General features: G+C 38.4%; 1 protein-coding gene across 12 annotated transcripts in view; it reads left to right on the top strand.

Moving 5' to 3' along the window:
* The window catches only part of LCLAT1 (lysocardiolipin acyltransferase 1), a 257,617-nt gene that overhangs the window by 181,027 nt on the left and 51,872 nt on the right, over positions 1-24,718 (top strand). For 7 of the 12 annotated variants that reach the window (XM_073791468.1, XM_019942977.3, XM_033838786.2 and 4 more), the window contains one exon: positions 10,858-10,920. The exons of 2 other annotated variants lie outside the window; for them this stretch is intronic. In XM_073791468.1, coding sequence (XP_073647569.1) covers positions 10,858-10,920 — 63 coding nt within the window. Of the gene's footprint in view, positions 1-10,857; positions 10,929-11,240; positions 11,267-16,429; positions 16,567-24,718 lie in introns of those variants that run through there. 3 more of the 12 variants (XM_019942982.3, XM_019942983.3, XM_033838785.2) reach the window with 3 other exon arrangements.

The raw sequence follows: 24,718 nt of genomic DNA, 5'->3' as shown, positions 1-24,718 counted from the left end.
AAAACTAAAAGCTGGTTCTTTGAGAAGATAAACAAAATTGATAAACCATTAGCCAGACTCATCACTAAAAAAAGGGAGAAGACTCCATAGAATTAGAAGTGAAAAAGGAGAAGTAACAACTGACACTGCAGAAATACAAAAGATCATGAGAGATTACGACAAGCAACTCTATGCCAATAAAATGGACAACCTGGAAGAAATGGACAAATTCTTAGAAATGCACAACCTGCCAGGACTGAACCAGGAAGAAATAGAAAATATGAAGAGACCAGTCACAAGCACTGAAATTGAAACGGTGATTAAAAATCTTCCAAGAAACAAAAGCCCAGGACCAGATGGCTTCACAGGCGAATTCTATCAAACATTTAGAGAAGAGCTAACACCTATCCTTCTCAAATTCTTCCAAAATATAGCAGAGGGAGGAACACTCCCAAACTCATTCTCTGAGGCCACCATCACCTTGATACCAAAACCAGACAAGGATGTCACAAAGAAAGAAAACTGCAGGCCAATATCACTGATGAACATAGATGCAAAAATCCTCAACAAAATACTAGCAAACAGAATCCAACAGCACATTAAAAGGATCATACACCATGATCAAGTGGGGTTTATCCCAGGAATGCAAGGATTCTTCAATATATGCAGATCAATCAATGTGATACACCATATTAACAAGTTGAAGGAGAAAAACCCTATGATCATCTCAATAGATGCAGAGAAAGCTTTTGACAAAATTAAACACCCATTTATGATAAAAACCCTGCAGAAAGTAGGCATAGAGGGAACTTTCCTCAACATAATAAAGGCCATATATGGCAAACCCACAGCCAACATCGTCCTCAATGGTGAAAAACTGAAAGCATTTGCACTAAGATCAGGAACAAGACAAGGTTGCCCACTCTCACCACTCTTATTCAACATGGTTTTGGAAGTTTTAACCACAGCAATCAGAGAAGAAAAGGAAATAAAAGGAATCCAAATCAGAAAAGAAGAAGTAAAGCTGTCACTGTTTGCAGATGACATGATACTATATATAGAGAGTCCTAAAGATGCTACCAGAAAACTACTAGAGCTAATCAATGAATTTGGTAAAGTAGCAGGTTACAAAATTAATGCACAGAAATCTCTGGCATTCCTATACACTAATGATGAAAAATCTGAAAGTGAAATCAAGAAAACACTCCCATTTACCATTGCAACAAAAAGAATAAAATATATAGGAATAAACCTACCTAAGGAGACAAAAGATCTGTATGCAGAAAATGATAAGACACTGATGAAACAAATTAAAGATGATACAAATAGATGGAGAGATATACCATGTTCTTGGATTGGAAGAATCAACATTGTGAAAATGATCTACTACCCAAAGCAATCTACAGATTCAATGCAATTCCTATCAAACTACCACTGGCATTTTTCACAGAACTAGAACAAAAAATTTCACAATTTGTATGGAAACACAAAAGACCCCGAATAGCCAAAGCAATCTTGAGAACAAAAAACAGAGCTGGAGGAATCAGGCTCCCTGACTTCAGACTATACTACAAAGCTACAGTAGTCAAGACAGTATGGTACTGGCACAAAAACAGAAAGATAGATCAATGGAACAGGATAGAAAGCCCAGAGATAAACCCACAGACATATGGTCACCTTATCTTTGATAAAGGAGGCAGGAATGTACAGTGGAGAAAGGACAGCCTCTTCAATAAGTGGTGCTGGGAAAACTGGACAGGTACATGTAAAAGTAAGAGATTAGATCACTCCCTAACACCATACACAAAAATAAGCTCAAAATGGATTAAAGACCTAAATGTAAGGCCAGAAACTATCAAACTCTTAGAGGAAAACATAGGCAGAACACTCTATGACATAAATCACAACAAGATCCTTTTTGACCCACCTCCTAGAGAAATGGATATAAAAGCAAAAATAAACAAATGGGACCTAATGAAACTTGAAAGCTTTTGCACAGCAAAGGAAACCATAAACAAGACCAAAAGACAACCCTCAGAATGGGAGAAAATATTTGCAAATGAAGCAACTGACAAAGGATTAATCTCCAAAATTTATAAGCAGCTCATTTAGCTCAATAACAAAAAAACAAACAACCCAATCCAAAAATGGGCAGAAGACCTAAATAGACATTTCTCCAAAGAAGATATACAGACTGCCAACAAACACATGAAAGAATGCTCAACATCATTAATCATTAGAGAAATGCAAATCAAAACTACAATGAGATATCATCTCACACCAGTCAGAATGGCCATCATCAAAAAATCTAGAAACAATAAATGCTGGAGAGGGTGTGGAGAAAAGGGAACACTCTTGCACTGCTGGTGGGAATGTGAATTGGTACAGCCACTATGGAGAACAGTATGGAGGTTCCTTAAAAAACTACAAATAGAACTACCATATGACCCAGCAATCCCACTACTGGGCATATACCCTGAGAAAACCATAATTCAAAAAGAGTCATGTACCAAAATGTTCATTGCAGCTCTATTTACAATAGCCAGGAGATGGAAACAACCTAAGTGTCCATCATTGGATGAATGGATAAAGAAGATGTGGCACGTATATACAGTGGAATATTACTCAACCATAAAAAGAAACGAAATTGAGCTATTTGTAATGAGGTGGATAGACCTAGAGTCTGTCATACAGAGTGAAGTAAGTCAGAAAGAGAAAAACAAATACCGTATGCTAACACATATATATGGAATTTAAGGGAAAAAAATGTCATGAAGAACCTAGGGGTAAGACAGGAATAAAGATACAGACCTACTAGAGAATAGACTTGAGGATATGGGGAGGGGGAAGCGCAAGCTGTGACAAAGGGAGAGAGAGGCATGGACATATATACACTACCAAATGTAAGGTAGATAGCTAGTGGGTAGCAGCCGCATAACACAGGGATATCAGCTCGGTGCTTTGTGACTGCCTGAGGGTTGGGATAGGGAGGGTGGGAGGGAGGGAGATGCAAGAGGGAAGAGAGATGGGGCCATATCTATATGTATAACTGATTCACTTTGTTATAAAGCAGAAACTAACACACCATTGTAAAGCAATTATACTCCAATAAAGATGTAAAAAAAAAGAAGCTGAATTTCCCTTGGACCTTAGAGACTATATGTAATTTGGATAGGCAGGACAAATAAGGACGGCTGAGAACAGGAAAGGAAGAGTACAAGAAAGGGCACAGTGTTTGGTCAGCTAAGGCAAAACCAGTCTGACGGAGCTGAAGACCTGGCTGTAAAGTAACAGACAATATTTAAGAAGGTTGTGTGATGCCATTATTGTTGAAGAACTTAATTCCTACCCCCAGAGAGTGATGTTTTTATTTTTTCCATTTCTCGATCAAGTCACTCAAGCAAACAGCTCACTTGGGACAGATCTTGCCACTGTATTCAGTGAAGAAAGTCATGACAGCCTTAATGAAAAATGATGGAAGCCCTATATTCTGTCCAGAAAAACAACCATCTAATGTTTATCAAGTACCTGCCTTGTGCCAGGCACTGAACTGTTCACATGTTGCTGCCCATGCAGTAGAATTACCCAGGGAGCTTTTAAAAACGTAGATACTCGGGTCCAGGCTCAGACCTGCTGAATCAAAGTCTGGTGGTGGCTCCTGGGCTCATAGCTACCCCACTAGCTACTTTCTTACAGATCTCTTAGTTCTCATAACTGTGCTAGGTGGTGGTTTGCCCTGTGCTACACCCGAGGAGATTGGCTCAGTTAACAGCTTGTCCAGGGTCACACAGCTGCTGAGTGGAGGTACCATGATCTATACTCAGGTCTCTTTGATGCCAAAGCCCATGTTCTTCCTGCTATGTAAGAAGTTAGCAGTTTTTCTATTCCAGATGCTACAAAAATGCCATCTTTGTGGGGGTTTTTTCTCTCTTACCTCGATCTCTCCCTGGTATCCTTGGCTGTACTGTGTGTTTTGTTTAAATGGAAAAATAAATCAAGATTTCCTTTTTGTAAGCACCTCTTTTTTTTTTTCCTGGTTCCTATATTTACCAGTTCTTCCTTTATTTCGCTAATCCCTAAAACAAAACTCAAACTATCTGTCTTTTCAAATTGTGGTTCTATCTTTTCTTTCTTTTTGCCAACAACTCTCAAACTAGCCTGATGACTTGATTTTCTCAATATTAGCTCTCTTCCTATTAAAAAAAAAAGTTTTTATTTAAAAAAAAAGTTGGAAAATTAATTACAAAGAAGAAAATGGCACCCATAGTCTTGTCAGGCACTTCTCAAATATCCAGTGCCTTTTGAGTCTTGTGTTTTTCCATGTTTTATTTTAAAAATTGGGTCAAATTCTATTTTGTTATGTAAAATTTTTTTCCCAACTTACTATAATGTGCATTTTTCACCATCGTCACATAATTTTTTATGATGCGTTAATGTATCCTTGGTGCTTCATCCGATAGAGGTGCCACAGTTTATTTAATTAGGCCTCTATTATTAAAAATTAAAATGGTTTCCAGCTTTCTGCTCTTATAAATAATGCGAAAGTATGTGTAAATCTCTAATTATTTCCCTAGGATATAGTTCCAAATCTAATTACTGAGTCCAGGGTATATTTTTTAAAGTTTTTATAAAATGTTAGTCTTATGCCCTGCCCCATTTCATTTGGTCACCAAATTCTATGATATTGCCTTGGAAGCATCTCTTAGAGAAACTTCCTTTATTTCTGCAATGGCCCCATTCGATGGGATCCCATTACTTCTCCTTTTCACGCTTCCTTGCTTTCTCACTGGAGTGCCTCTTGTTTCTTCTTTGCTAATCCATACTGCACACAGCTAACAGTCAGTCTTCATAAAGTACCACTCTAATGTAATTGTGTGTATGTTTATTTGTTCAGAAAATGCTTCTCGGGCACATATGTTATTTGACTTGCTGAGATATTGCCAGTACCAAGACACACCCAATTCCCTTGAATATCATCAAGTTTAGGAAATACTAAAATGCATTATCATAAGAGATACAAATAGAAAGCAACTTAAGCACATAAAGAAAGGCTAGTCTTTTTTTTACTTAAAGTGACACTGAAGAGGTGGCACATGAGCTGAGAATTAAAGAATAATTAGGCATTTTCCAGGGAGAAAAGGCATTTAAATATGTGCATTACTTCCGTATTCCTTGGTGAAGACTTTATAACATGGTTCCAATCTACTTTTTAAATCTTACCACTAATGCCGTATGAGCCAACCTATTTGAATTAATGGACTATTCCTGACTGTGCCTTATGCTTTCTGAATTTTGCCTCTGGTTATATCTGTCCAGGCTAAAACCTGCAAGGCTTTGCTCTTTTCTTTAATCTCCAAATGCTGTTTTTCCTTTAATGATCTTCTTCTAAGAGTCCATTCTCATTTCCCCCAGCTGGCAGACATCTGGACTGAATCTCTTTTTCTCCTCTAATAGGACTTGGCACAGATCTTATATTAATAGCCATTTTAATATATTTTACCTCTTACCTTCCTAAAAGGACAGCAACAGCCATGCCACCTAAGCCATTAAGAACAAAGATTTTATTTCTAAATCTAATGAATACCTTTCCATTCTTACTTATTTTCCTCTTAGCAACATTTGGCACTGTTGATTCTTCTTGAAATATGCTCTCCCTTTGGCTTGTCATTTTTTCTCCTACTTCTCTGGCCACTTCTCAAGACTTTTTTGCAGGTTCTTCAGTCCTCTCTATGTTCCTCACAAGACTCTCCCAGGCTCCTTTGTTCTCTCACTCCACACATTCTCCCTGGGACATGTCATTCAGGTTGGTGGCTCAAATGATCATCCATGTGCTCATGACTCCTAATTCGAAACCCTTGGTCCAAAAGCCCTTTCTTACTAAAGAGCCATATATGTGATTTTTGCCACTTGGAGGTTCTGCAGGCACTTCAGTATGTTCAGAATTGAATTTGTCATTCCCCCTAAATTGCTTTTCCTCCTATATTCCTCACACCACAGAGTCATTACCATCATTATCAATCAAGCCTTCTTCTAAATGAATGTGACAGCACACTAAATTAGGCACTCAGGCCCTGGAGTCCAAAGACCTGCGTTAGAATCCTGGCTTCACTAGGACTAGGAGTGTGGCTGGCTAGATTCCTTTCCCTCATTAAACCTCATTTTCATCTTCTGTAAAATAGGAGTAATAATAGTGCTTACTTTCTATGATTTTATAGGACTCTTCTGAGGATTCAGTATAGTCAGGCACAGAAAGCACTTAGCACAGGGCCTGGAAAACAGCAAGCGCTCAATAAATGTTACAGTGCAAATCTGATTGATTGTGTCAGCACCCGGCAAAACCTTCTGGGTTTCACAATGCTCCAAGGTTAAATCTACTTCTTTAACATGATTTGCCAGGCCCTCTGTGCCCTGGTCCTTGCTTACCTCTCTGGCCTATCTGCTGTCTCCTTAGTTACACCACTTATCCCAGACATACTGAACTGCTTTCCTTGCCCAGAGTGTACTGTACTCTGAGCCTTCCCCACTATAGCAGAACTTTTCCTACTCAGCCTGGAGGTCACAGCTTAGATAATAGTTCATTTGGGAAGCCTTCCCAGGTATCTTCGTCTTCTGTGTTCCCTATGTGAATGCTTTTCCTACTATATTTGCCCTATATAAATGTTTTTCCTATGGTATTATCACTTGTTTAATTATCCATTTTGTCCATAACTCTCAGTTTCCTGACCATAAGCATCGAGTCAGGTCCACTGACAGTTTTTATCCTAGCCTTCAGCAGAGACCTGGCATATAAAAGATACTCTTTAAATTTTTTGAACCAATCAGCTGCTTGATTGCTGTAATTTTATACCCTGCTATGTTCCAATAAAGATTTAAAGTGGCAAACATAAATATGTATGTACAATAACGGCAGCACCACGACATAAGAAAAAAAAAATTAAGGTAAAGGGACAATAAAGGGATGAATTTAATAGACAGGTTATATGTTACAAGGTTACTGTATACATAAGACATATGATATAAGCTCTATAATCCTATAAAATATAGGTCTATAAATTGGTCCTGAGCTTTCTGGCATCTTCTGTATAAGGGAACTGAATGGTATCATTGACAAGGGCCATAAGGTTAAAGCAAACCACATGCTCGGAAAAAGCATGACCATTTCTGAAGGACTTGAGAGAAAGATCTTTGGTTCCTCAGAGAGGACATTGTGCACTGTCGTGCCCAGCAGCCTCACAGCATCTTTAATGTTAACTGTTCCACGTAGCCTCAGAGCGCTTGCCCACATGGGCTAATGGCAGAAGGAGAAAGAGTAGTTCAGTAAAAACAGCCTCATAAGAGCTCCAAACATTGTCTTAACTCTAAAGGTGTGGAGAGACCGCATGTCCTTCAAATCATTCTCCACAAATGGTATTTTACTCACTGAGCTTTGGATGAGAATTGGTTTGTACAGATTTTGGTTACTCTTCATAAAGCATCTATTGTGCAGATATTTTGTATCACGAGCTAAGTACAGGTCCAAGGGCTTTACTCGTAGGTGGAAATGGGTATAGGCTTCTCTTAGGGAAGTTGAGCCTGCTGAGGTTTTACTCAGGAACTAAAGGTGACTTTACGTCTGAACGGAGGGTGGCCAGTGTGGCCTGCAGAAAACAATTGAGATTCATGTGTTTTTGTTTGCAGTACTTAACAGAATGGTGCCTTGCGCATGGTCAATAGACCACTGCCCGAAGCTCAGTGCCTGTCTGTGTGGCCTTTCTCACCTTGTTTCTGGCTGTAACTCCATGTCCTCTGTTCTAGCCAGGTCGAACATGCTTTTCTCATGCTATTCCTTTTCCTGAACTGTTCCCAGTCATCTGGGTAGCTCCTGTTGGTCCTTCAAGACAGTTCAAATGCCCTTTACATTTCAGACAATCTCTTGACCGGGTTCTTGGGCTTCTTTCTTCTTACTCTCATCATATTCCATGCGTTTGTCAGTCACTTTTTTCATATTTTCTGTAATCAGTGATTTTTTTTTTTTTCTTTTTTGGTCCATCTCTCACTCGGACTCTGAGCTCCTTTAGGGTAGGTACTGTGTTTTGTTGATTTTTATAGCTGAGGTCCTAGTGTCATGAGTATTACAGGTACTCAGTATAGATTTGTACAAATTTTTGTAGCTGCTGTTTTCAGCATCTCACACACATGCACTTGTGATTAGTAATGCCCCCTACCACCTTCAGTATTCACTGTAGGATACATGTAAGGCTGATTTCCCCGCCCCCCAGATTATCTATACTATTAGAAGGGACATACGGAAGCATATTATTTGCAACTTACATGAACAAGCTCTTGGCATTTGATCATGTAAAAATCAGTATGGAATTGTGGTTCTTAAATGTTTCCCGGTTTATTAGTATTTCTACTCAGCGAGTTTCAGCCTCTGAGATAGTCCTGAGAAGACAGTCATTGCAGCCTTGTGCTTCTCTGTACCACTTGACTTCAGTAGGAGACAAATCTTGTTCTGGGGGTATGTACTATTTCTCTAACACCGGCCAGCTATAATAAATGCCGACTAGTGTGAAAGGTGAGCCTCAGTGATGAGTTCATGTCTTATGGCACCATTAATAAAAATCCTCAAAATACATATTCTCCAATTGGTGAGATTACCATTTTCACAAATGAGTGAAAATTATATACAAGCTGTATTTTACTCATTCAAAATGCCTAAGTATTGATACTCTGTTATAATGTTTATATTATTTTCTTAAGAGTAGTACACTGAAAAATGCTGATAACTGTTGACACTTACAAAATATGTTTATTTTAAAATTTAGAATTGTGGAAGAAGCTTTGTAAGTAAAATTTGTGGAATTGTCTTCGAGTGATAACTTTCTGTAGGCTGTATACTGACTGTAAAGAATATTGTTACATACATTAAACCCTTCTTTCAGTTTTTCCTTCTGAAAGCATTAGTGAGACAGCTGAACCAGCAGCAGAGAATGCTGGCAGCTCTGCCATAATGGTGTTATCTCACCGAGTGGCAGCTAAGCACCAAATCTTTATGTCCTTATAATGTTGTTTTGAAGCAAAATAAGAGTTTCAGTGCGTGTGCACAACGTATGTAACAATATCATACTTCAGCTTCCTGTTCATATGAAAATCAAAGTTTATTCTCACCAAAGCTGAGAATGTTGGCCTGAATCTAACCTCTGTGGACACTTTAATCCAGAAATTCATCTGAACAGGAAATTATGCCTGCCTTTTTGTTTTATATGGTATATAATTTCATTGTGGATGTATCATTTTTCTTTTCTGGGCTTGTCCTAAAAGCCTTACAGCTTTAACTTGTTTCTCCTTTTTTCTGAGCATGTGTCCCATTTCCATATTTTTAAAGGTTATGCCCTTTCTCTTTTAGCTTTATAGATTTTTTTCTTATTCAAAATAGTTTTTCTATATTTTTTCCAGTTGCTAGGACCTTTTCTCGTTTTGATTTTGTTTTTAAATAAATTGATGTTTGTTTTGAGTATTGCAAAGGTATTGTTAAAACAATACTGACCTTGCTGGTGTGCGTGAGTGTGTGCTTATGCGTGTGCACATGCAAACCAAGTTCATGTGCCCTCACTTTTTAAAAATAGATTCTGATCAGAAATCAGTGCCACAGGAACATGAAACTAAATATAGAAGTTATTTGCTTATTAATGTTGAAAATTATCTGAATAGCTTTCTAAATGAAAGAATTTTTTTCCATTTTATTTTGCATAATTATATAAAATAATTATGTTTACATTTACTATTATATATTTTATAATATAAGCATCCCTGTATTTATCATTTGATTTCTAAGAGCGCCCAAATGTACTTTGTCATAGAATCTGGACTGAGCAGAACAAGTCCTGGGCAGTTATCCTAAGTTGGCCTTTCTATGCTACATGAAATGTAAGGTGTTGAAAGTATGTTAGTAACTTTCTAATTCACCTGCTTTCTCATAACAAAGTTATGTAGGAGAGGAAAGCACACGTGTTCTCAATAGCTTTCATTCTCTCTGCACCTAAGTACTGCATTTGACCACATGGAGCAAATTGCAGGTATTCTCCTTCTTGTAAGAATACTGACTTGTCAGAGCATGCATGTACATACAACATGCCTATTTTAGTGTGTTTATTTTGTGATAATTAGTAACTTAATACATAATAATTTTCATTGTGACTTAGTCATCTTTTTCATAAGGAATAATAATTGAAAGAGAAATTAAATATAACCACTAACGTACATTTATTTCTTAACTTTTGTTTTATCAAGTGCCTTTTCCAGGCATAGTCTCATTTGAATGTAAAAAACAGCAATCTACAATGTGTTGGATTGTCTTCATTCTAATACTTTACATGAATAAAAGTTGCCGTCATAAATCTTTGAACAGCAAGTGTCCTATTTGAGCTCTTCTTGTCTTTGTTGTTCTCTGTTGCTCATGTTACATGCCTGTTTGTGGTGACTAAGATACTCCTCACAAATACTTGAGTACTGTTAAGTAAACAGCTGTCTGTAATTCCTTGTTATTTATTATATAGAACACACTTTAAAAGAATCTACAGTGTGTGGTTATTTGTAGACTTAAACAACAAGCCTTTGATACAGTGAGGGTGCTACATAATTTTTAGATGTTAAATATGAGAAATTTGTGTTGAGAGTTGTCTTATCTGTAGGTTAACAACTGTTTGCTTTGATAGATATTACCTCCCCAAACTCTGCATTCTTTGGCTTAATCTTGCATTGTATAAATGTAGTCTGAAAATAGTTTGGGGTTCCATGTGGAAATTTTGACAAAACTTTTGAGACTGCTGTACAAAAGTTTTAAAATCCTGTATTCATAGTTTATTTATGATTTACATCTTTCCCATTTCCTCATAGATTTGAAATGGCCTTTAGCAGAAGATAAAATGAGAAAAACATGGCTCACGGTGTCAAAGCCAGGTATTAAAGTATGTGTGTGCATAGGGCTTGAGGGGAAGACGTATTATTATCCAAGCGAAGAAAAACTGCTTCAGTCAAACATAAACCTTAGCAGTGACCTTCTTAGAAGTCAAGGCATAAGGAGTCGTCCTAGATTTTACTCATTGCACTAAGCTCTTGGTGATTTACAATGTTGATGAGCTAGTTTATAGCAGAAAAGGAAGTATTAGTCAATGTCTTTTCTGGGCACGGTTATCACTGCTCTTGGGTAGGAGATCTCACTGAGTTCGGTTAACTAGCACTCCTCAAAGCTGGACAACAAACTATTCCTATTTTTGCAGACTGCTGTTAGTTGTTATTATAAAAGATCTGCCACTTGGCCCTGATATGCTTCCAGTCAGGAGAGGCACTTCGCACTGTTGGTGTGAGTATATGGAAATTACTTTGAACATTCTTTTCTGGGTCAGGGGATTTACTTGCTTTCATCCAGAACAGAATTTTAACAACCACAATACATTCATAATAGTAATCCAAGCAAAGTTTCCAAATAGTTTACGAATTAATCTTTGTTAACGAAATTATTAATAACCTTTCTGATCAGTAAAAATATCATTAATATGTTGGTCCCAATATTAGTTTCCTTAATAATTCAAGTAGACTGTAGCTGCCTCTTACGTTACTAAATCAGTCATAATGAAGGCTTATAGTTTAATACCTTAGGGATGGATATTGGTGAGAACTGAAATTAGGAAGGATTTGATGGGAAATACTGACTTTTGTTTAGACTTGACAGATGAACAGAATTTGGGCAATGGGAAGCATGTCATAAAGTTTGTCCTGTATGCATTAAATTTAAAATTATGATGAAAGGTGTTTGTATTTAGATATTCTAAAGAAAATACCTTTTTTTCTGTAAATGCAAATAATCTGAATCTTAGGTAAAGCCTATTTTTATAGTTGATACTATATGATTAAGGCATGCTGGTGACAGCATGAAAATAAAAAATTGTGATGAACATCTTCGTGTGTTCACATTTGGAAAGTTAGTGTATGATCAAGTACCATGGAGACCGTATACCAGGCAGAAGAGAAGGGTGGAAGTGAACTGGCAGAGCAAGGGGAGAGTTTAGGGAACCAGGGCTTGAATTAGATCCTGAGGAACAACAGGATTTGATTTGCTAAAGATACTGGGAGAGTACAGTCGGGCTTGGAGATCCAGTGTTGGAGACTGCCCTGACTGGAACCCAAAGTTCATCCTTTTAAGTGGTAAGAGCTAGAGTTAGAGAGGTAGTCTTGGTTGTTGTGAAGTCTCACTTCTAACAAAGTGAAAAATAAAAGGAGTCAGAAATGGTGGGAGTTGTGAAGGTAGTATTTAGGACTATAAATATTCTGGGACTGGTGAGTAAATTGTTCCCTTCTTAGTATTCTAAGAGAGTTGATTATCTTCCTAAGCAGTTTACTACTTGTTCTCAGATAAAATAAGATCTGTTGGCTTTCCATCACCATAGTCATCCCAAAATAGTCTTTTATTTTGAGATTTCTGTATTAATTATGTTCAATTTAAAGGAAGACTCAGTATAAGTAATTGCATCTCATGTTTTTTTTACATCTCTTTTGATCCATGAGTGAGGTATTTGCAGAACTGTATGATGGCATATAGTAGGAAAAAAGTATGATTCATCCTAATTACAAAGCTGTTTCCTAAGAAAGAATCATTGGAGAAATATCTTATTTGTGTTTTTACAAATGGTTTTGACTTAAAAAAATCTTGCCTTTTCTGTGTATGGCTGTAAATGGCCATAATTTTATATTGCAGTTTTTCTGTGTGTGGGACCACTTACTTAGTGCCTGTCACCCCTAGTGATCTACAGAGTTAGCCATAAAATCTAAGCCCCATCCCCTAATACCTACCCCAAACTTTAATAGCTGTGCCTTAAACCATGTTTTTAACGTTCAAAACCCAGATAGGGAGTCCCTTGATATGTATTGACAAATATTGATTTCATCTAAATCAATCTTTTTCAGCAGTAGTTGGCCAATTTGCAAGGTTCAATACTCGTGGACTTTGATGGATTCATTTTCTAAAACGTTAGCAACTTATCTGAAATTCTAGGTGCCAATAGAATCTTTGGATATAAAGCCTTAGAAGAATCCTCTGGGTACAACACTAGGATGTATTTGTTGACCTTAGAGAGAGTAGTTTCACAGGAATGGGGGTGCCAGAAACCAGATGTGAGTGGAGTGCAGATTGATGTGAGTGAGTGGAGACAGCAAGTTTACATGCTTCCTACGGGGAATTTGCTGATAAAGGAGAAGAGAGAGCTGGAGCAGTCAACAGAAGGGGAAGCCACATCAAGGATACTAGGGGAGTTGAGTGTTTTTAAAGGCTGAGAAAACTTAATAGAGGAAAAGCTGGACGAGAAATGGATGAATGATGGAGCAAATTTTCTGAGAAATCAGGAGGGGTTAGGAACAGAAACAAACTTAAGGGGATTCCTCATTTTCTAAGGCAGGAAGCAAGGCTGAACTTGAATATATATTTTGGTTTGGGGAGTAAAGGGTGAGAAAGTGAGGGGTGCTCTGATGAAAGGCTCTTCTATCAGGTCAGAGGTTACGTGGTAATGTGATGATTATGGTAGGGAGGGGAGGGGACAGAGGTGAATAATGAGAGTTTGGAATAGTTGCTGTGGAAAATGAGAAAAGGAAGCTGATAAAAACAATAAAAAGCATTGCTGAGCTCTCCGACCTCGTGCTACAGGCCCAATCTAACTTCCCACTGTAGCTTTAAGCTCCATCCAAAGTGGAGACTCACTTTGCCCTGCACTGACCTCACTCCTTCTCTTCACCTTCTGCAACCGTCTTATGTCTTCTGCCTTTCTTCAAACCTACCTGTTCTCTTATGCCCAGCTCAGGTAGATCATTTCTTGACCTCTTCAGCTGGCAGTGCTATCTATCCCCCTCCAGTCTTCTACAACAGCTGAACCACTCTTAAGAATTGTGTAATTTGCAAATATATTTTATCTTCTTTCCTAGATTGTAGGTTCCTTTGGGGTAAGAATCATGAGTTTGTCAATGTCTCTGTTTCTCTTTCTCTCTCTGCCTAGGGCAGTGCTCCTGTGTTGTTCAGTAAAAGTGAATGAATAAATTAATGAATGAAGTAAATCCACCAGATTATATAAGAGTGGTGGATGGACCTCTCTATAAACCAGTTCATTTTATTTTGTACTTTAATTAGCTCCTTTGTGGGTGGGTATCTAAAGTGTTGGCCCACACAAATTTAAGACATAGCTAAGTTAGCTAACAGATATAACTAGTCATTTATTGTGTATTAATTAGGAGGATATTGTTGTGGCTTATTGTTAAAATAAAACTCAGTATTTAGATCCTAATTAATTTGTATTACAGAATTTTATTTGGTATTATTCATTTGAGGAGCTAAACCAGAAGTTTCTCAGATGCTTCTAATTGCCTCTTTTGCCATATGGATATAGAAGTACAAATAGCAATCACAATTCAAATTCCATTTTTATAAACTCCAAGATCATAGGCTTCATTGGTTCATTGAAGTGCAGTAAAAAGTAGTCTTCTGCATCACCACAGCAATAGCAGCATTCCCTACCTGATTGCCATTGCCCCTACCCAAGGCCCAGCAAGTACATACTTGAATTTTTTCCTTATTTCAGCGATACTGGTCCATCCATTTAGATCCAGGTTTTCCTACCTCAACCCCAGCACAGTATCTCGCAAGATACTGCTAAAATGTCACACTCTCACCTTGGGGAAGAGTGGTCAGAACAGATAAAACCTTCAAATTCTAGGTCTGTCTGGGGACATTGTCCAGAGTAGGCCAATGTATTATCAAGTGAAGTGAATATAATGCAGAGGAAGGAGGAAAGGAAATCTTGCCGAAAACTGCCATCATTTCTGTGCCAGTGTCTGCCTATAATGTTAAATTTCCACTCATTGGATTTTTCAGGCTCCTAGGTATTGGTGTACATATCGTATCTGGTGTTTTCTTTGGATAATCACTCAGGATTTTAACTTTGTTTTAGTTTTGTTTTTTTCCCTGCTGAAATATTACATAGAGATATTTGAAATGGGCAAGAAGATGAGAGAAAAAGGATCACTACTAGTTTTGGCCATCTCGTCCATGAAGCTTCCTGCTTCTATCAGCTAGAAATAGTCTCTCCCTTCCCTGAATTTATGTAGCCATTTAACTGTACTTGTATTAAGACAACTCAGTTTTAGCCAGATATGGAAGCAACCTAAGTATCCATCAGCAGATGAATGGATAAAGAAGATGTGGCGCGCACACACACACACTGCCTCTCCCTCCCTCTCTCTCTCTCTCTCTCTCTCTCTCTCACACACACACACACACACACACACACACACACACACACGGAATACTATGGAATACTACTCAGCCATAGAGAGAACGAAATAACGCCATTTGCAGCAACGTGGATGCAACTAGAGATTATCATACTAAGTGAAGTCAGAAAGAGAAAGCTGAATACCGTATGATATGACTTACATGTGGAATCTAAAACATGACACAAATGAACCTATGAAACAGAAACAGAATCATGGACATAGAGGAGAGACTTGTGGTGGCCAAGGGGAAGGGGTTTGGGGGAAGGATGGAGTGGGAGGCTGGGGTTAGCAGATGTAAGCTATTTATTATACAATATATGGAATGGATAAACAACAAGGTCCTACTGTACAGCACAGGAAACTATATTCAATATCCTATGATAAACCATAATGGAAAAGAATATATAAAGAATGCATATATATGTATAACTGAATCACTTTGCTGTACAGCAGTAATTAACACAACATTGTAAATCAACTATACTTCGATTTAAAAAGAAAGAAATTTTGCCATTTACAACAACATGGGTGGGTCTGGAGGATATTATGCTCAGTGAAATAAGTCAGACAAAGATAGACAGATACTGTATGTTTTCACTTATATGTGGAATCTAAAAAATAAAACGAATGAATATAATACAAACAGACTCATAGATGCAGGGAACAAACTAGTGGTTATCTGTGGGTAACTAACTAGTGGTAGGGGTAGGGAAAGATGGCGAAGGTGATTAAGAGGTGTAACTTAGGTGTAAAATAAATAAGATGGAAGAATATATTGTACAACACAGGGAATACAGCCAAAATTTTATAATAATTTTAAATGGAATAAGTCTATAAAGATATGAAATCACTATATTGTACACCTGAAACTAATGTAACACTGTAAATCAACTATACTTCAGTTTAAAAAAAGATGCCCCAGTTTGTGTTGCAGTTGCATACATGAACCTCACTTTTCTACACTGTTAGCCTGTTGCCTACTCTGCTCTTGCTCCCCTTTTTTCCCAGCCCTCAATACATATAACCAAAAACAGCTTTGTTGTTTCAGTTGTTAATTATACTGGTTAGCTGATTCATATCTAGAATGGCTTATTTTTAAGAGGGCTTCTTGGTGACTTTAATGAATCCATTCAGGATATCTTATGTTTTGTAGGTGCAGATGCCACAGTCTTAAAGAAGTTTAAAGAAGATCACTGCTTTCATAGTGTAGAGATTGATGGCATATGGCTACACTCTGACAGTATTCTAGAAGGTTCTCTGGATTTCTTCTTGTAATTGTCTAGTTAATTATTGTCTAAAATTGGTCATAGTTGATGATGCAGCCTAAGGAAAGAAAAAATCTTTCAGTGATGACAATTAGCCTGACTTTTTTCTGCTTTAAGGTTCCTAGACCTCTGTAATGATTAGAATCCATAAAAACTGGCAAAGCTATTCTAGAGCCTGATATTAAGGTCTTGTGTCTTCATTGAGGTCCTTTGCTTCTCAAGCACATCATGAAGTATCAGTGATCTTTCTTTCAAACAACGTTTCTTGATGCCCATGGGAAAGGAAGAACCAATCGCTGTCCTGATAAGGAACCAACATCACTGTATTTTAAAAACTCTAGGCTTCCTTAAATGACATAAATAAAGGTAAAGTGTTAGATATAAGAGTGACTTTGTAACAGCCAAGTTACAATCTCTGTAAGAGAAATATGAGCTAAATAAGAGAAGTTATCTCAGTCATCTGTGGGGTGGCTACTTTCCTGTTGCCCTCTCAAGTGAAAGCAATTCATCGTCACATCTTACTACCTTATGATGTTCTTAATTCACCTCTGACTTAATGTACCTTGGAGTTCAAAAAAATTTTTTTGATTCTTTTTTGAGCCTTTTGTGTCTAAATACAGCAACTTTTACTCCTCTCACATATCAGTCAAACCGTCTCTCCATTCTCTGCCTCAGCCTTCATTTCAGTGTAGAGAGGAGACTTAGCACCTGGCTTAGCCTTCCACTCCATCCCTGGTCAAGCCATCCTCGTAGGTAATTTCATGTATGTGATGACACATCGAGCTCAGTTTCTTGATCTCCCCGTTATCCGTGCTGCTTCATACTTTGAATTTTGTCTTCTGGATTTGCTCTACCTGTTAAATATTAAATTTAAACATCTCATTCTCTGATGACAGTCTCATATTACAACTGTCGGTTAGTTATGCCCCCTGTAGCTGTTCTTTACTCTCGTGAAGATCTCTCTTCCCTAAATGCCTTTATTCTTTTTCCCTATTCATAATCATTCACCTGCCTGCACTCTTTTCTCCAGTCCCAGTTATACTCTGTGGCCCATCCTTTAAACCATATTCTTGCCAGTATCGTCAGCACCTTAGCCCTAGTGCCCACTCCTGGTAGAGGTGCAATCCTGGGTCTCGCCAGCTGACTGCCTTTGCTCTACCTGCACTGGCTTTGAGCTCCACTGGAGAAAATCCCCCAAAGCATTCAGATTACTGCCAAAATAAATTCTTTGTTGCTGTATTAGTTTTCTAGGGCTGCTGTAACAAATTACCACAAACTGGGTTGGCTTAAAACAATAGAAACTTATTCTCTTACGGTCTGGAAGTTAGAAGCCTGAAATCAATGTGTCAGCAGGCACGTTCCCTCTGAAGTCTCTAGGGAAGAATCCTTTCTTGACTCTTCTGGCTTCTAGTGGTTGCCAACAATCCTTGGCATTCCTTGGCTTGTGGCAACATAACTCCAATCTCTGCCTCTGTCTTCACGTGGCCTTCCTCCCTGGGTCTGTCTTCTTCTTACAAGGATCCACTCATTTTGGATTTAGCCCCCGGCCTAATTCAGTACAGCCTTATCACAGTTTAACTAATTACATTTGCAAAGACCCTATTTCCAAATAAGATTACATTCTGAGGTTCCAGTGGACATGGATTTGTGGGGTGGTGGGCGGCGGTGGGGATGGACACTCTCCAACCCAGTATAGTTGCGGATCTCCAAAGAACCCTCAGTGCTGGCTGTTTTTCTGTATTTTCCTGGCCAGTTTTCCTGTTCTCTGCAGTAGCAATTTTAAGCCTCCCCTGCCCATCTTCAGCACTCCAGCGCCCATCCTCCTGCCCCCATTTCTTTGGCAAAGAAATCAGACACCATCAAACCAGAACTCCCTTCTCTTTCTTCCCTCAGACCTACAGATTAGCTGAATCTATACTCATTGCTTCCTGTTGTAATGAAAGAGCTCATCCTCCTGTCTAAAATTTCATTTCATTTTTTTCCATCTCCACAATGTATCCCATAGCCTTCTGCCCCCTCAGGAAACTTCAATTTAAACTCTGTCCCCTTTCTTTACCATAGCTTTAAACTTGAACTTACTAATGGTTCCTGTCTTCAGCATTTAATGTCATTCAGATGTCTTCAGTCTTTAAAAAGAAAAAGGAAAAAACTGCACAATTGCACAACACTTTTCAATCCCTGCCCCTAGTCCAACTTTCCCTCTACCTCTTTCTTCCCTTCAGATACAAGCTTCTTAGAAGAGCTGGGGACGCTGTCACTACGGCCTCACCCCTAATGGCTTCATGAGCTCTGTAGTCAGTCTCCCACCCCCGTGTCCCACTGAACTGGAACTGTCTCCTGTGTCGTAAAACCCAGATCTTGTCCCTTTTTGCCCCATCACCAACACTTGACCCTGATGGACATTTCCTTCTTCTAGAAACATTCCCTGCCTTGAGGGTAGTTTAGGGAGAATTGGGGGCCAGGATAAACTAGATAGAACTAGAAGACTTCTGAGATCTCCCTCACTTCTAGGAAGCTGATGATTTTCTGAGATTTCAAGAATCTTCAGTTCTTTTTGTTTATAAAACTTCTTGGCAATTTGTGGTTATTTAAACATGGTAGTGCTTTAAAAAAAAAATACCGTTGACTACAGAATGCAACATCTTTCTCATGCGGTTACTGTAATTTCAAAGAGATTATTTTTAGTAACTGTATTTGTTATTATAAAATTTCTCAGAAACAGAAAACCCATTAGGGAAACTTTAAATAGAAACTGGCTGTACTGAATTTAAAATTCTAAGATTCAAAGATACAGACTCTGAGGCATTAAGTTATCTTTTGAAGTTCTGAAGCCTGAAATGTCCTCTTGTAAGAATATAAGGTGTTTATATGTATAAAGATAGGCTTCTTATCTAATTTAATTTTACAGAGAGTAGGATGACAAATAATATAAGAGAAAATGGAAACTAAATGGTATGAGTTAAAACTTGAAGTTTATAATCTCCTCCCTTTCCTAACAATATCTATAGTATGAAGAACTCAGCTGTTTACGGCAAAGGTTTTTTTTTTGAACAGTTCTCCCTTTAGACAAATAGTTTGACTCTTGATTTGAATTAAATCAAGTTGCTCCACTTGATTTTAATTCAAGAACAATGTTTAAAAGATAATTCCAAATGTCCCCAAGTCTTCCTGGCCTAAAGATGCAGATGAGTTTGGGTTAATATCAAAAAGTCCTATCTTGGAGCCCCTCCTGCATGGCTGCTGAACCTCATCGTCTCTGTCCAAGTGTCCACCAAGAATTTCCAAGTCTTGCTGTCTCATGGGCTCTGACCTTCTGGTAGAAGTTCTCCCTGCAGTCCATGGGCATGAGACACTGTGTTACTGCCTTGGGTATGGCCGCATGTCTCCCCAAGTTGCCAGCTCCCCAAGGGCCAGGCAGCCCTGTATTCTCTCATCCTGACAGAAGTCCCTCTAGGAAGGAGTTCCTTGAACTTTTGATCAGAATCTTCTCTTTCCCTGGGACTCAGTCCTTGGGGAAAAGCACCTTGCCCTCCTCTTCTGCCCTCCTTTTTACCAGTTTCTGCTCCTGTGTCTGGGCCCCAGACATCCTCCTAAGAGGGTCTCTTTACTCTGCCCTACCATTTATGCACATAGAGGTGAGGAGGGGGCAGGAAAGCGGATGCAAAGTCATATGGAGCTGCTGGTACAGCTGTTGGGAGCCAGAGCTCCGGGATTCTGAGGCTTCAGACTTTCCCCTTACCTTTCAGTCTCTGCCCCTTCCCCCTCAATTTTGTCCAGCTGTAGCAAATTAATAAAACATCCAATGAAAGCCAATCAAAACTTTAAAAGTCTTCAAAAGTTGTTAAAATGTTTTTCCTTTCCAATCTGAATTGCTACAAACTTGATAGTTAAACAAGATTTTGATAAACAGTACATTTTGTAAATTCTGCAAATTGGTTGTTTAGCAAATTGGCCTGCTTTCCAGTTCATCAGATATTAAATCTCAGTTAGGTTCACTTGGAACTTCCTACTGCCATAGCCCTTTCATGACAGTGAACTTCAGAACACTTAAAAAAACATTATGTCTTCAAATTCCACATTTAGTTTTATTGAGAACAAAATGTTGTCATCTCTCTGGGGTTTATAGTTGGTGTATGCAACACAGTACCAAGAGGTCTTCTAGGATATCACGTTCTTTGCAACAGAGCTGGATGCTGACCTTGCTTTTATTTATTTTTAATTGGATGAATTGAGGAAGGGGTGGTACTGGAATCTGTATTTATCCTAAGCCTGGAGAATCACTGTGAGGGGTGCCATGTTGAGGAGAAAAAAGTAGAGAAAGCGGATAGTGTATTGCCAGCTACTAAAGATTTAAATTAAGACATACAGCTGAATAAGATTATATTTTTCTCCTGTTCACCTAATTCCCAAATTATAAAACTATTGAAATTGGATGTCTGTTCTTTAAGCACTAGTATTATTAGAGTGAATTAAGTTTATGTATTACACTGTAGAAATGAAAGCAACAAAACAAACCACAGATTTGTATACCCGTAGATAGATAAACTGTAAATAAAAGCTATTTTATCTTTGTTATTCAAAGCATATCAGTGTATCCTACTATAAAGGGATGAACTTCCACCCACTGGTTTTGTAGTTCCCTTTGGGTCTGCTATTGATTGTACAAGCTTTTTGTCTTTGACGAATGTTTAGCAACAGGCAAGGATGCTTTCTGGCTGTTTGTCCAGCATTTGAAAAGGACCCCTTGTAATAAGTCCCAGCATCCAATCCGCCTTCAGCTCTGCCCTTCTGGTGTATTTGATTTCACTCATATAGTCATTCTATTCCTAGAGTATCCAGAGAAGAGTCTTGGAACCTGATTTGTCTATAAGAATTCTGGATCCTTCTGCTTAGGAAGGGCCTTCATCCAAACTCCTAGTAATTCTAGAATATTTGTGGGTGAAGAAGATGTGGCTTAAAACATCACTTAAAATAGTTTTTGTCAGCTATTCACTTTAAGCTTCCAGCACTGATCTTATAATACTCTAACTAGGGCTTTTGAGAGATTGCTTTTTAGATAGGAAAAAAGGTAGTTGCTTAGCTATCTGTTAGCTGAAACAGTTTTATAGGTGGCAAGGAAATCACTTGACTTCTAAAAAGAAGTGAAGAATGCCTTAGAAAGAATAAGATTTGATTTGCCCTACCAAGAAGCAATAAATCTATTTATTAGCCATTCAGTGTGACGGTGGATCTAATATATATTCTGGGAGTGATGAGGCATGGCTCCTACACAGCAGAGGGAAAATAATAGGCAAATTACAAATTGGGAATGGAAATTTGACATTAAAACAGATCATCTTATGTTTCACTGCTTGAAACTCAGAGTTTTGGGAACTAATTATCTAGCAGCAGGTAGTAACATGGGAATGTTAAATATACATAGAAAACTCAGATACTTGAGCATGCAAAAGGGCCAGGGCAATGTATTTTTACACAAATAAAACAAGTTCAAGGTTGCCAAATATCATACTAAAACAAGAAAGAACGGTAAGTACCTATAAACCAGCAAGGATGTGCCTAACTAAGGCTAATTAACATGCCAGCCATTACTTTTCCAGATATCACTAATGAAAAACACTGTATGATTTGTAACATCAAAGCATGCTGTGATGATACAAGTTTAATGTTCTAAAATGTTCTCTTCTTTTCAGTCCTTTAACTTAGAGCTAAATTTGGGTAGCTGATACGCAGTTTGCTTTGCATTTGTCAATCAGCAGATAAAAGGGTGCTACTTTCACAGGTTAGGGCATTGTAAAAACAGTTTGTATAACTAAAATTGTGTGTATTACAACTATAGAAGAAAAAAATGTTACTTTCCAAACTAGAGTGTGATGATCAACCTGCTAAACTATCCTCATCACATTTGTAAAATGAGGATATCTGCCTTTTAGGATTATTGTCAGCAACAAATGACATAATCTCTGTAAAGAATTTAGCTCAGTACTTGGGCCACACTTATGTGTTCCATAAACACATCATAATTATTACTAATTAGCCATTCAGGTACAGATCGCAGCACCTGAGCTTTGAGTTTAGCATTGAATTAAGAAGTAGACTATTTATGTTGCATCCTTTAAGGTGAAAACATGAAAGTCCTTTTGGAACTTTTTTTTTTTTTTTTTTTTTTCGGTACACGGGCCTCTCACTATTGTGGCCTCTCCCATTGCGGAGCACAGGCTCCGGACGCGCAGGCTCAGCGGCCATGGCTCACGGGCCCAGCCGCTCCGCGGCATGTGGGATCTTCCCGGACCGGGGCACGAACCCGTGTCCCCTGCATCGGCAGGTGGACTCTCATCCACTGCACCACCAGGGAAGCCCCACCCATTTCTTAGTACTGAATTCCTCCCATCTTTTATCTATTTTCTTTGAGGTACTTTCCTGTAATATATTATTACTGGTGTACAGCAAGCTCTCCTGACCTTCTTCCTTCTTGTCTGGTTTCCTATTCCTTGTCTTTTTCTTAGGCCCACTCTCTTCCTGATTCTTATAGTAGACCCAGAAGTTTTCTTCTCTTAAGTTTTCATCATTCATTCCAATCACTGTTGTACTGAGTACAGTTATGTGCCAGCTCTAACTTGCGCTACACTGGTACCTCCCCCTTATCTTCATTCTGCTAAACTTGAATTCTCAGTGCCTCCTGAACACATTGTGCTCATGCTCAACTGGAACATTTGCCCTTGTTTGCAATGCCGTTCTTACCCGTCCATCAAGACTCAGCTACTCTCAGCTTTTGCTGACCTTAATAAGGTACGTTTAAAAATAATATGTTAGGAAGGTTTATTTATATCAAGGTGATATTTATACTAGTGTTTTCAAATAATAGGCCTGCATAGTTTTCCAGAAGAGAGCCTGAATTTTGGGATTCTAAGTTTGAATATGGTATGCTATCACTTTTCAAATATTTTTACTACATGCCAAGAACTGTTGTAGTATTTCTGGGCGATTTTTCAACACTAAAGTTCCTCTGTGAGTGAAGATAATTATTGAAGTGGTAAAACAACCAAAGCAGAACACTAACTTTACTTCAGTATATTATTTCTTTTGGTTAAAGACCAAAAGACCAAGATTGTGGGTTTAATCCCATGTGGGCCAGTTAACTTCCCACCAACAAATACTTTTCAGTATTCACATGAATAGGACTAGTTTAGCACAAACCCATTTATCATGGTCAGTGCTGCAAGCTTCATATTCCAAGGTTAGCACATGCAGAAAATAATACATTTTAATGGAAGCATTTAAGTTATTTGGCAAGGTTTCTGTTTGCTTTTTTTTTCAGTGCAGTGCCAGAGACATACCAACAAAGTGAAATAAACATTGCATGTAAGTTCTTTATAAATAGTATAATTCAGTTGGTGTATCATATAAATAAAAAATTCAAAAATGCAGAAGAAAGGAATAGCATAAATTTGGGAACAAGACAGGCTTGGGGCCAACTCCAACTGTGGGCTATTAGGGCGAATATAGTGATGGGGCGGAAGGGGCAGCTCGTTAGGTTGGGATCCACCCAGCTTCCTTCTCAAAAGGCTTTCCAGTGCTAGGCTGCAGTAGTTAGATTTAATCAAGTAGACAAATAGAAAACCCATAGGGTTTTTACCAGGAAATAATGGGCTGATAAGTGTGTACGAGAGAGATTATCCTTGCAGCTATGTTAACAGTACAGCAGAGTAGATTACTGAGCTTTTAAAACCACAAACACTTTCTGCTACTGTGGATCATACTGGATCTTACCAGCAGCTTGGAAAATGCCCCTCAGAAGAGTGTATAGTTCATTCCTTCTGCACTGGACAACCAGGTCCAGTATTTGAACCCCAAGAGGTAACTTCTCAAGGCTCTCTTTAATTCATGAAGCCAGCCTTTAGGAAAATGGTTAAAGGGGTGAGGCTTGTGTTAGAGGCTCACCTCTTCCCTTCTGTGCTCCTCATCCTGGACTGAGATCCTGCTCATCTTCCACCATCTTAGGCTTCTACCTGGACACACAGGCATTAGGGGATTGTTCTAAACTCTGGACTTGTCCAAAATCATTAGTTCTGTGTCTCATTTAAGAGCTTTTCACAACCGGTTAGTCTAATCAGTTGTTTCTCCTGAATGCCTTTCTTTTTCTTCCTTTCTGTGTATTATGCACATTCAGTAACGGAGAG

This window comes from Tursiops truncatus, chromosome 14 (assembly GCF_011762595.2).
Source record: "Tursiops truncatus isolate mTurTru1 chromosome 14, mTurTru1.mat.Y, whole genome shotgun sequence".
Lineage (NCBI taxonomy): Eukaryota > Metazoa > Chordata > Mammalia > Artiodactyla > Delphinidae > Tursiops > Tursiops truncatus.
Note: the sequence above shows the minus strand (reverse complement) of the source record. Positions and strands in the feature narration are given on the sequence as shown.